This window comes from Ochotona curzoniae, unplaced genomic scaffold, assembly GCF_017591425.1.
Source record: "Ochotona curzoniae isolate NIBS_2020 unplaced genomic scaffold, NIBS_Ocur_1.0 scaffold_3890, whole genome shotgun sequence".
Taxonomy (NCBI): Eukaryota; Metazoa; Chordata; class Mammalia; order Lagomorpha; family Ochotonidae; genus Ochotona; species Ochotona curzoniae.
The window spans coordinates 687155-700411 of NW_024467115.1; the positions used below are offsets into that span (position 1 = coordinate 687155).

Here is a 13257-nt window from a genome sequence, read left to right on the forward strand (position 1 = left end):
AGCTCCCTGCTTGTGGCCTGGGAAAGCAGTCAAGGACGGCCCAAAGCCTTGGGACCCTGCACCCACATGGGAGACCTGGAGGAGGTTCCTGGCTCCCGGCTCCGGATCGGCACAGCACCGGCTATTGCACACACTTTGGGAGCGAATCATCGGATGGAAGATCTTCCTCTCTGTCTCTCCTCCTCTATATATATCTCACTTTCCCATAAAAATAAATAAATCTTTTAAAAAATATATAAATAAAAATAATACAGATTTGTAACAGCATAGAGAAATCAGCATTAGGTCATAATCAGTGTGTCGCCAGACCAGTTTCCCTAATGACACTTGTGAAAAGTAAAAGACCTTATAGAGGTGCTAATGTAGTAACTGCTAAGGAAAAGAAGAATTCGATAGAAGCGAAATTGCTTTGTTCTCATGTTAAGGAACAGGCAGAAAATTGTATTTTAAGGCAGAAGGCAATTTTCCTACACTACTGTTCACAACTTGTGCTCTAATCCAATATACCTACTACTGTTAGCTCTATGGCTATTGCGACAAGTATCTATATTTCGAGTACAGCTGTCACCCAGTTGATCACAACAGGAATTCCCAAACAGGTGGGAAGAATGCAACACAAGTACCTTTAAAAAAGGCCCCGCCACAACCTACTCGAATCGTCTCTGCCATGCCTTCCTCTTCACAGTCACGTCTCTCCCCAAATACAATTTATGGCAAGAAGCAATCAAACAGATGGCATTTTTACACTTGTCCCTCAGTTCTATGAGGGGAGTAGATCTCAGGAACCTCACACACCGATACCAAACTCCTCTATGCTTTCTTCTGTTTAATACAAATCATCTTCAGATTAGCTATAATATCTAACATAATATAAATGTTATATAAATAGCTGTTACGTTGTATTCTTCAGAGGATAACAAGAAAAAAACTCTGTATATGTTCTGTGAAGAAGTAATTTATTAAAAAATATTTTTAGTCTGCAGTTGGTTGAATCAGTAGATGTGGGACCTACAAATTCAGTGGCCTATTACTTTTAATTTCAAAACAATTATATTTATATATAAATATCATATATATGTATATTAAAAATGACATTGTTTTTCCTAAACACACTGCCAGGTATGGTTTATTAATTGTAACAAATACATATTGACAGGACAACCTGGTTGTAGGGTATATGGGAACTCTAATATATCCTAATTTTTGCTTTGTAAACTTAAAAACTATGCTCAAATAAAACGCTAAAAAATTATTTTCTGCTTCATTAAAAAAAAAAGGAAGAAAAGGGCCTGGCGCAGTAGCCTAGTGGCTAAACTCCTCACTTTGAACACACCAGGATCCAATCTGGGCACTGGTTCTAATCCCGGCAGCTCTACTTAGCGTCAAGCTCCCTGCTTCTATGCTGGAAAAGCAGTTGGACAGCCCAAAGCCTTGGGACCCTGCACCCATGTGGGAGGCCTGGAGCAGGTTCCAGGATCCTGGCTTCAGATTGGTGCAGCTCTGGCCTTTGCAGTCATTTGGGGAGTGAATCATCAGATGGAAGATCTTCCGCTCGGTCTCTCTTCCTCTCTGTATATCTGCCTTTCCAATAAAAAAATGAATAACTCTTAAAAAAAAAAAAAAGGAAAGAAAAGACAGGACTTGGCAGAAATGGCAAATTAGTTGGACATTTAAAACAAGTTCAAATACTCATTGGAGGTATCTGTGTCTTTACAGACATATTTTTTTAAGATTTATTTTATTATTTTTATTACAAAGTCAGATATATATAGAGAGGAGGAGAGAGAGGAAGATCCTCTGTCTGACGATCCACTCCCAAAGTGAGCGCAATGGCCAGTGCTGTGCCGATCCGGAGCCGGGAGCCAGCAATCTCCAGGTCTCCCACATGGGTGCAGGGTCCCAAGGCTTTGGGCCATCCTTGACTGCCCTCCCAGGCCACAAGCAGGGAGCTGGATGGGAAGTAGAGCCACCAGGACCAGAACAAGCGCCCACATGGGATCCCAGCACGCTCAAGTCGAAAACCTCAGCTGCCAGGTCATACCGCCGGGCACTACAGACATATTTTTAAATATTAATCTCTAAAAATAATTGAAGTTAGAGTGTACCTGTTATATCAAACCATACTCAAATCCAAACATTGTCTTCATTTCAATGTACGTCAATTGGCTTGTTAAGAGGTGTAGTAAAGCAAAAAAGTATGGAAGGCTTTTCTCAGATTCCAAAATCTCAGACTAAGAAATTTACAGAACAATCCGTAAAATTCAGCAGATGGCTCAGCAGCAGGGCTGCTTTGCAAGGCACTGCCGACAAGGAACCTGTCTCCAGCAATATCCAACTGATTCCATGGAAACCGCAGAAGCTGCTAACTGTGTAAAAATTAGCACCAAAGGCAGCAGAGTCTAAAGTAACTGATACAGCAGCAGCACAGTCAGCTGCGCCTCTCCCTCTTCCTTTTCTAAAACCTTTAAATCACGAGTTTCAAACTTGCAGACAAAAACATGCTCACACTCTGAGACGGTAGCACTTCATGTTGGGTGAGATAATAGTAGGCCAGGAAGTGCAGTCAGAATATGTTATTACAATTTCTAAAAAAAAAAAAAAAGGAATATGCATAATTTATTAAAACCCTGAGCACTCACCTTAAATATTTCAAGATGAAAAAAAAAGCACTGGACACCTCCCTCTTACTCACAGAATGACCTTTCTCCAAAATTAGACTTTGTATCTGACTTTCTATAAAAAAAAAAGAAACCTCAGTTTCCTTAGCTTGTTTAAAAAATATATTAGACAATGTTTCACTTTTACAAAGCCAATTTATCTCCAGTAGATACTTGTGGCTGCAAATAACATGAAAATTCTCATTTCGCAAAGGCTACTCTTGATCTTTATTGCTTAAAGTCACTATTTCTATTACCTATCACATACAATACATATCTGGTAGGAATTACCACTCCTAAAGAAATCAAGAAACACTGTACAATCAGCACATTTACCGTGAGCAACCTTCTCACAGAGCGTGGAACAGACCAGCAGTCCTCTCATGGAAGAAGAGGCATAGTCTTGGGGATGGAAGCCCATGGCAATCAAAGCCTGATCCATCACATTTCCCCTGCTTAGCTGAGACAAGCAGAAAACACTCAGCACTGAGCTCAGAAAGCACCCACTGGTGATCCTCCTATGGATTTGGATACAATGAGGTCTCATGAAGCATCACAGCTAACAAGGAGATTTCCTAGGAAAGCTAGTATTCAAGGAGCTTTGCACATCACTCGTTATCCCGTTTCTATACCCTCCAAAATTTAAAGACATCCCTTGTTTAAATTGCTTGGTTACACCGTGCTTTTTATCTAACCACACTAACTTACTGCACTTTCTAAATATTGTGAGGATGCCCTAATTTAATTTTGTAGACACCATTACAGCTTATTTTGTATGTTTGGGTTTCACTGGGGGGAGGGGATTACCACCACTCCACTGACATCCACAACCAGGATTGGAGACTCGATGAAATAATAAGTCTCAATACACTTTCGAAATAAATACAGACTTCAGGGTACAAAGCCATCAACCTCAATGTTACAAGTCATTTGAATAACTTCAACAGGCTCTGGAGGTAGGTGCCTGTAATCTAAGGACAAACCATGAATGTAATCTGAGAGAGAAAGATATTATGGTCCATGGGAATACTCCACAAAATTTCCCCAAGCCGTTGGATCAAATCCCCCCTAGACAGTCCACGCATGCCTACCTGGAATGTCGAAACCGAAAATAATCAGGACTGTGACTGCCTGGAAATACACTAATCTGCTTTAGCAAATGGCAAAGCAGCCAGAGCTGCTGTGAAAACGGGAGCTAAAGGATTCCTGACTCAGGATCTTAAGGGAGACGATGTCCCGTTCCCCGTCTCTGGTGAATGACAGCACCCCGGGGGACCGGCATCTCTCGCTCCCTGCTCCGTCCCCGCCAGGCACTCTCCCATCACATCCCAAGCCCAGATGCCCCCAGTGGGCAGTTTCCTAGTACGTGAATGGACTCTGACGCCGCTGGGCAACGAGGGGTTGAATGCCACGAGGGCCAGCGCCCACAGCTCACCTCTAGCTTGTGGTTGATTTGGGACACGGTCTGAGCTTTGTGGCAAAGCTGCGCAAAGCAGGAACTCAGGCTGGTCATCTTCTGCCGTCCCTCGTAAGTGATGTCCGCCTGGTCCGGGTCGATCTCGCCCAGAAGCAGGTCCACATCCACGAAGGCCTTGTCGAATTCCTTCTCTAGCACTTCTAACCAGCGGAACATGGACACCCCGCCAGAGGAGACCCCCACGGCGCAGGACGCGGCCCCGGGGCCCCCTCCGGCTCCTGCCGGGCACGGGCCGCCGGCCGACATGGCGCCGTCCAGGGCCTCCCTCGGACTGCTGCTGCTCAGTCTGGCCGCCCACTCGGCTCGAGGGGAACTGCTGGGCCTGCGGGGACCCCCGCGCGCGCGCGCGCCCCGGCGCTCCCCGCCCTTGCCCTCGAGCCGCCAACGCCGGCGCCGCAGCCCGGAGTGCCAGCAGCCCGGAGCGGCGGCAGTGGAGAGGACGGGGCGCCTGCAGTGCCACACGGAAGACCAGCACGGTCCCACCTCCCGGCCAGCCCCCGCCGCGCATGCGCAACCCGCAGGCCCGGGGTGGGCGTGGCCAGGACGCGACCTTGGCCTATGAGAGGCCTCCCGCAGCCATATTGACAACTGGCAAACGTGTCTTGAAGCGCGGTTGCGTGGTGTGTCAGCCTTCCAACTGGAAAGCTCTGAAGAAGAGACGGGTGTCCACGTCGCAGAAAAGAATGGTTTCCGCTAGTCTGGGTACACAGAGGGTGGGGACCGTTCTGGAAAGTGGCTGCAGCGGCGTGCTGAGACGGGGCGGGGAGAGCATGCGCATTCCCGCTTCTGGAGAGACTGGAGGGGGTGGACACCCTAAATTCCAGGTAGGAGCTGCCCAAAGCTGCAGGTTGAGCGGCTAACCAGGTTGTGTTTGTCCTGTGGTTACCAGGTTGGCCTGGCCTCAAGGAGTACACCCTGTCGCAAACTAGCTGTTCCACCTCAGTTGTACTTACTCAACCTTGATTCCTGCTTTCCGAAATTCATTCAGTCAGGAGTTGCTTTTAAGCCAACTCTGGACGTTTAATAATAATTGACTCTCCAGAAAAGGTTTCCTATTTGTAAAGAGCTGTTCGTCCCTAGATTAAGCTTCTGTTACGCTCTGTGATTTTTTTTTAAGCTACATTTAAAGATGAACTTAGATTCTGTCCTGGATAGCCGGCTGTCACCTCTGCTCACTGATTTTGTCATTATTTTGCGACACAGATGAGTGCCTTCTATAATTTATGGCTGTGACATTGCTTGCCACATGGTATACCACTTACCACACTGCTGAAAACACATTTCGAAAACAACTACTTTAAAACCTGGAATTACTTTAAAAAAAAAAAACACTGGTATATTATCCCCTCATACAACATCTCAGAAACAAAATTATCAAGATTCATGTATTCCTAAATCGATTTAGCACAGAGACCTGGTGAGGCATTGAGGACATGTAACTTTGACAAATTCATCTTCCCTTCCCCTCTTGACATATTTTTATTCACAAAAGCTAATCACTAGTCTTGTGCATTCTCCTGTGGCTAGTCTGTGACTTACACTAGTTTCTTAAGGATTTTAAGGCTCATTGTCTTCCTCTTTGCGTCCCGTACCCCGCATACCCATTGTCCTTTAGAAGGCATCTTGCCAGCTTGTAAATGGAGGGAGAGCACATTTTGAGGGAGTCTCTGTGTGGCCACTAGTAAACCTACTGTGTCAATGTATCAACTCTTGCCACTGGTGTATCTGCCAGTTCAGCATAGAGCAGCTCAGACCCAAATTTGGTATTGTAACAGACACAGGGACTACAGATGGTAAGGTTGGTGTTGAGGCATAGTGGGTAGTGCCAAGACTTACAATGATGACCATTTCTAAGCCAAGCTGCTCCACTTTCAACCCAGCTTCTTACTGAAGGGCCTGGAAAAGAAGCAGAGTAAGATCCATGTACAGAGGATCTGCTCCCCATTTAAGAGACTCGGATGGAGTTAAAGACTCCTGGCTTCTGCCTGGCCCAGCCCCACTTGTTGTCACTCTGAAAAGTGATCCAGCAGATGGAAAATCTGTTTCTCTCTCTCTGCCTTTCAAATAAGTTACTATTAAAAAACAAAACGGCCCAGCGCGGTGGCGCAAGTGGTTAAGTCCTCGCCTTGTACACCCAGGATCCCATATGGGCACCGGTTCTTCCTCTCTGTCTCTCCTCTCTGTATATCCACCTTTCCAATAAAAAAAATAATAAAAATAAAGCTTTAAAAAAAAAACAAAACAAAACATAATCCTCACTCACTCAAGTTGAGAGCATCGGCTAATGAGGGTAATCTCACCGTTGGAACTTTGTTTTAGATCTTGGAGTATGCCTAGGAGTATTGGCCAACTTTACATTGTACCTACCCACCCTCACATTTCTGCCACTTCAAGTAAGCCAGTTCTGCAAAGGAAAGGAGAAAGTAGTAGGACGAGAAGCAGGCTGGTTAGGAGCTCTTTCTCTCCCTCCTAAACTGCGTAAAGGGACATTTCACTGAGCATAGAGTTTTCTGTTGCCTGACTTTGAGACAGAACCTAAGTCTGGACGCCCTAAGTCTGGATTGTATACCCTACACCAACCTAACAGCAGTGAAGAGCAAGAAATTACACCTTTAATTTGTACTCTAGGAAGACTGGTTAGCATCAAGCCACAAGTTCATCAGTAAACTTGCTAAGCGAAATTAATCATGAAATCCTTGTCATGAGCTAAAACAGGAACCTGCACATAAGTTTTAACACATGTTCATGTGAAAGTAAAATGTGCATCTTTTCCATTTTCCCTTCCAACGATTATTTTCGTCTGCAATATTTTCAGGAATATCATTGCTCCAGATATCATTTCTAAGGCACCTTTTCTGCACGTAATTTAGTTAACAATACGTTTGCAGGTGTTTGAATGATTTAAAATTTATGCCTGCGGAAGGGGAGTACAGTAGAATCATAAGAAAAATAGCTTTCCATTATCGAGTATAATGTTGGTCACATTGCCATTTGCTTTACTTATTTGATCCTCACAAAAGCCTATGAAGTAGATGTAATCAGTTTGTAATGCACGAGTCACTAAACAGCCTACGTGTCCGTTTCTCGAAAGGCTGTGCCAGTGATCTTGGGATATAAAGGATGCAAGAATTCATTCCTCCTCATGCAAGTAAGTAGGGTCATAAATTATCAAGTCATTCCAAAATATTTTTTAAAAGTTCCTGGGCCAGTGCTCTGGTATAGCAAGCTAACCTCTGCTTATGATACCAGCATCTATGTGGACACTGGTTCAAGTCCCTGCTACTCTGCTTCTGATCCATCTCCCTGCTAATGGTCTGGGAAAACAGCAAAGGATGGCCCCAGATATTAGACTCATTTACCCATGTGGGAAACCCAGAAGAGGCTCCTGGTTCCTGGATTGCATCAGTCCAGCTCTGGCCATTACAATCATGTGGGCAGTAAACCAGAGAATGGAAGATCTCTCCTGTCTGTTTTCTCACTCCATCAATCTGCCTTTTAAAAGAATTAAATAAATCGTTTTTAAGAAAGAAAGGATTTTTTTAAAAAAAGATTTATTTTTATTGGAGAAGCAGATTTACAGAGAGGAAGAAAGACGGAAAGATCTTCCATCCACTGCTTCATTCCCCAAGTGGCCGCAATGGCTAGAGCTGAGCCAATCCAAAGTCAGGAGCCAGGTTCCTCCTCTGGGTTTCCCACGTGGGTGCAGGTTCCCAAAGCTTTGGGCCATCCTCTGCTATTTCTCCAGGCCACAAGCAGGGAGCTGGATGGGAAGTAGAGAAGCCAGGACATGAAGCAGTGCCCATATGGGATGCCAGTGCATACAAGGTGAAAGATAAGCCAATTGAGCCATTGTGTCAGGCCTGTGAAATAAATAAATCTTTTTAAAAATGTATTATCAGTCATAAACTACATACAAATCTGTGAACATGTAAGAAATATATGTGTTTCTGAAAAATAATTGTAACACTTTTACATTATAAATTTTCTTAGTTTCTATAGAGTACACTTAAATTTCATTTTATATCAATTGCTGATACATTGTGTGAACACAGCTACACTGAATTTTAAGTGTCTATAAGTATCCAGGAATCTTATTGTGGAAGAATAACTATTTTCAGAATTGCTAAACCCAACTCCACTTTTGCTTTAACCTTTGCAACTCTAACAAGTCGTATCTTTTTGTGTCAGAATACTTTCATGTCATATTGTCCCTTTTCATTATACAGCATGGCAGCAGCCGTATTCCCACGGGTTTTCCTCTTTGGTACTAAGTGACTATTGCTCATGGTTAGAGGGTACCTTGTCTGTAGACATAATCTTTTTTTGTTTGTTTAGACATAATCTTACCAGCAGTGATTGGAAATCACAGCAGAACATGGGAATAAGGAAGGCTTGCTGTTCAAGTGCTGCCATCTGTTGTCGGTGTACTCTCTCTACACAGATTGTTTTGCCTGCTAGGGAACCTGAAATGGTATAGAATCACAATACTTGTGGGCCTTTTTTTACATAGATAATGTAATTGTTCTATTTGCATCTGAAATAGTAGCAAGTTTCCATAATCTTTTAATCAACATTGTTATGTGATTTAAAGCAATTTGTGTGATTTAAGTGTTTACAGTTTTGTTTCAGGAACTCACTCCTGCAGAATTTTGCCATAAGGTATTACTAAGAATAAACAGGGTGCAGATCGGATTGAGGAAATGAACGAAGAAAAAAGGCATTATGGATTTCTTTGGTAAGCACTGGCAATTAGCTATGAGGACAGTGTAGAGTTCAAATATTGACAGAACATTAGTAACTGCAAAGCACATGTAAGGCCACTTTGGATTAAAGAGGGTGACATTCATTATTAAACTGTAATGGGTTCCAGGTCCTCTGCTAAGCTGCACTTGTTTCATTTAACCCCATAAGGAAAAGCTGTCCGTCGCTGTAAACAGTTTGCATGATGGATGAAGTCAGGGTAAATCCAGTAACGTTTCACTTGTGCAATGTCTGAAAGCCTTAGACTGTTGTATTCAAATGTATTGTTTATACTTCTTGTATGTGTCATTCATATTTACCATGTTAAAATTTTCAAGTTGACATGTAAGCAAGCAAGAATTAGCATTTCAAAGTATTTCCATCAGTATGCTCAAATAGAACAACTACTTACTTGCCTTATTACTCTAACATGAAAAGTTTGGTATAATGACTTAGGCTTAGCTCAGATGCCTCTTCTGCCATCATGCCTTTCTTTTTTGTGTGACATTACAATGCCAACCCTGTTTAGTTTCTTGCAAATATATGTTCTAATACTTGTGCTAATATTCTTTTGGAGCTCTCTAGCTTGAGCCTCTTGGCAGCAAATACTTTGTCTTGCTTATCTCTGAATTTGAAGTACTAACACAAGACCTAGAGTATGATAGGAATGCTCTATTTGTGGAATAACCCTAATAATATTCTACATAGGAAATTCTAGAAACCTTTGTCAAAAACTTAGCATTGACACAAACTAGAGAGGATAGACAGGTTAACTAGATGCGTGGAACACATAATAATATTTGAAATTCAGGAAGTGTTTTCCTAATCTCAAGAGAAAGACTTATTTAACAATTATATCACTTATTTGACTAACAGGTCCATCATACTTTGGCCACAAGAATTATTTTATCTGTTGCATAAAATTCATTTACGACCACATTTTGTATGGAATACCCCAACCTGAAAACAAAACCAAACCAAACCACTTTTCTTTTTTGGTCTCTGTTGCTATATTTGTATATTTTTTACACTATCAAAGGCTATCACTGCCTTACCCACTGTCACCTGAACCATGTTTTCCCCTTCCCCTTTCCCACAGCTCCAGCTTAGGTTATCTACAGCCACCATTTATCAACTTGACTAGCCATTGATTCCTCCTCCTTTATTCACTGTCAGCTCAGTGTTTGCTTCTAAAGTTGTCAGACTTTACAGGCCGAACATGTCACGTAGGCTTAGAGATTAGTTCTGTAAGTGCATTCCACGCATCCTTCAATGTTAATTATCTTTCCTTTGCTTTTGAACTAAACTTTTTTTTTTAGATTTTAGATTTAGCATTTTTAGATTTGCACAAGAATATTTCCAATAATCTAATTAGAATTTTCATGGTCTTCTCATCAAGTCAAAAAATACAGTTGAAGCAATAACACAAAAAGTTATCTCAGAACACATGCTCATATTTGTTTTGTCACCAGTTGACTGTAATTCATTCAACACTCATTTATTTTGTGTTCATGATTATATGATGAACAGAGGGAGTGTATAAAAAGATTTCTGTAGTGAAAAATTTGTCACTATAAGTGGAAGACTGCATTATATGACCGATGGGAGACAGTAATCCTTCCACAATGAACTGAAAGTCTTTTTGTTTTTGTTACTAATTTTTATTAGAAAGGCAGATTTACAGAGAGAAGGAGAGACAGAGAAACATCTTCTGTCTGCTGGTTCACTCTCCAAGTGGCAGTGTGGGAGCTGAGCCAATCGGAAGCAAGGAGTTAGGAGCTTCCTCTGGGTCTTGGGCTGTTCTCTCCTGCTTTCCCAGTCCACCAGCAGGGAGCAGAATGGGAAGTGGAACTGCTGGTACAAGAACCTGTACCCATATGGCATCCCGCTGCTTGTAAAGGAGGATTTAGCCATCATACCAGGTTCTGAATTGAAACTCTTAAAATTACTTTCCCAGCTGTAGGACAATGAGAAAACAGATAAACCATCTAGAATCAGCTGTTCATTTGAAATTTTCAGGTGGAGCTGGTGGCTCAGGGGTGGGGACATTTCTGTTTGTTAAGGAGTAGACATAGCAGCAACCTGTTCCAGGAGCAGGCCTGACAGCAGTGGCATCTGATCTTTGGATCATGGTAAAGACCAGGAAACGCTTGCTCTGCTCTGGTGGCAGCATGGTGTGGTTCCCTGTGACTGGCCATGCACCCTTCCCTTATTCTTGTCCGTTTTTCAATCTGCTTCTCCAGGTTTTTCACAATTTTCTTTCACTAATTCCTCTCCAAAGCAACCCAAATTTATTTCATGACTCATGACGAATAACCCAAATCATCTGAAACTACCATGTCTTGAGAACCAAATTTTTAAACCCTTAGTTTAGTTTACCTGTTTCTTTCTATAAAGTGAAAATTATTTATCCCATTGTAGTTTTGTTCCATTGAGGGGAAATGAGGCTTACTAAGAACAAGGAGTAGAATTTACTTTTCTGATTTACTTTCAGTTTATGATCTTTTTTTTTTTTTGCCCTCTAATGCCCATTTTTATTATTGCTTTTAATTGCAGTTTATGCTCTTGATGTAACGTGCTCCAGAAGAAGCAAGTGAATTTGAAAGGAATTATATACACAAAATATTAATCACTAACATTTATTTTATTTTATCTGAGGGAGAGGTTTTTGTTTGTAAAAGCATTCTTACCTTTTTGCTGATTGATTTTATAGTAGACTGAAAATTGGAAGCATCTACTCCTGTGTCAGGGAGAATACAAATAAGTCAGTTTTATTTAGCAGATTTAGTTTCCTATCTATACCAAAGAAGAAGTTCTTGACTAAGTTATCTGTACCATTCTTTCTAGTGCTAACATCCTATGAAACTAAAAATATTCATAAACCTTCTGAAAACAAACTTCAATCCTCCTTGTAACCACAAAAGGAATACTCCTTAGAAAGAAATTCCTGAAGTTTTATTTAGCCTCTGACATGCCTTCTGCGGAAATTGCTCCTTAGATGGTACTTACAAAATACTAGGTAATTTTAAGTTTAGGCCAATTTATTTTTGCTTTTTGGTTTTATTAAATCAAATCAACAACCATTTGATAGAAGCAATCTCAATGATAGACCTTGATTTTGGATTTGGATTGGATTAGATTCTTTGCCTAGATTCTCAGACCAGTAGTCTTCCTGACTTCCTTTCTTTTTCTTTTTGATCTTTATTTTTCGGAAACATTTTTGATTGCTGTGGCAATGTGAGGGGGATTCTGTCCTGTGTTGAGTGGTGTTCAGGAATGCTGCGGAGCACACTACAGTGCACAGGACAGCCCCCACAACAGAGAATCCTGTGGGCTGTCTGTCAGTGATGCCATTGTTCAGAAACCCTGCAGTAAACGCAAAGGGTTGAAAACTAAACCTAGATTCCAAGCTTTGTTTTGAACGGAGTTTCTGTGTTATTGATTTTTTCTTCCTTGGAAAGGCTCCCATTTTGTTTTTGTTGGCTTCTCCTGACCCAAAGAAGTGTCAGTGATCAGATAAAGTGTTAAATCCTTTGGTGAAGAGAACTGCATGCCTCACATTTAACCTTACGAGACCCACAAGCTGAAGAGCTAAAAACCTGAACTTTATACCCACGGAGAGCCTGTGAAAACTCCAAAGGTCACAAGAGAGTAAAGCGATGGCGGCAGCTCATCTGGCTGCTTCCTGGCACAGTCAATATCCTCAGGACCCTGTCACCTCCACAGTGGGGCCAGTGGAACACACATGCCCTTGTAGCATCCGGGTTCTGACTTTGTGCCTTACTTTCCCCATAATTCATAGAATCAATAAGATTCAATCCTCTACCTTGGCTTAGACTAAATAAATAGATATGTTCTGGAGCAACAGCTCTATTATCTGTTAAAACATTCTCAAGCTTTTAGGGGTCAGAATTATTTACGTTTATAATGGGAGAGCTAGAAACAATCTAAAAGTCTAATACTTAGAAGATACTTAAATTGTTGACAACACTATTGATGGACTGCTAATTAGATATTCAAATTTTTATTTATGGGTTTTATTAAATGGACATTTAATAATAAATTTAACAATTTATTGTGTTTATTATTAATGCATTGGTGATTAATAATAAATTTTAAATAGTGAAAATAATAAAATTAATAATAATGAAGAGTAACATATGAACTTACATATGAGTATATCTACAACCTGAGAACATAAAACTTCATGGTAAAAAATAGAGATAATGTCATAATGGCCGTAAAGCTATAAAAACCATAAAAAGTCATACAGTATAATTTTTAAAGCTTGCAACAAAGGAATTTTGTGGCCACCAGCAAAAGACATAAAATGCAACTCATTAGTATGCTATATATCAAAAAATGTACTGTCTGATGGCAAAT

At 41.3% G+C, this 13257-nt stretch overlaps 1 protein-coding gene across 2 annotated transcripts in view; it reads right to left on the reverse strand.

The window, feature by feature from the left end:
* The window catches only part of GOPC (golgi associated PDZ and coiled-coil motif containing), a 44874-nt gene extending 40278 nt beyond the window's left edge, over positions 1–4596 (reverse strand). For both annotated transcript variants that reach the window (XM_040965579.1, XM_040965577.1), the window contains exon 1: positions 4093–4596. In XM_040965579.1, the coding sequence (XP_040821513.1) occupies positions 4093–4380 (288 nt within the window). In that variant the 5' untranslated portion in view covers positions 4381–4596. The remainder of the gene's footprint in view (positions 1–4092) is intronic.
* Positions 4597–13257: the final 8661 nt, after the last annotated feature.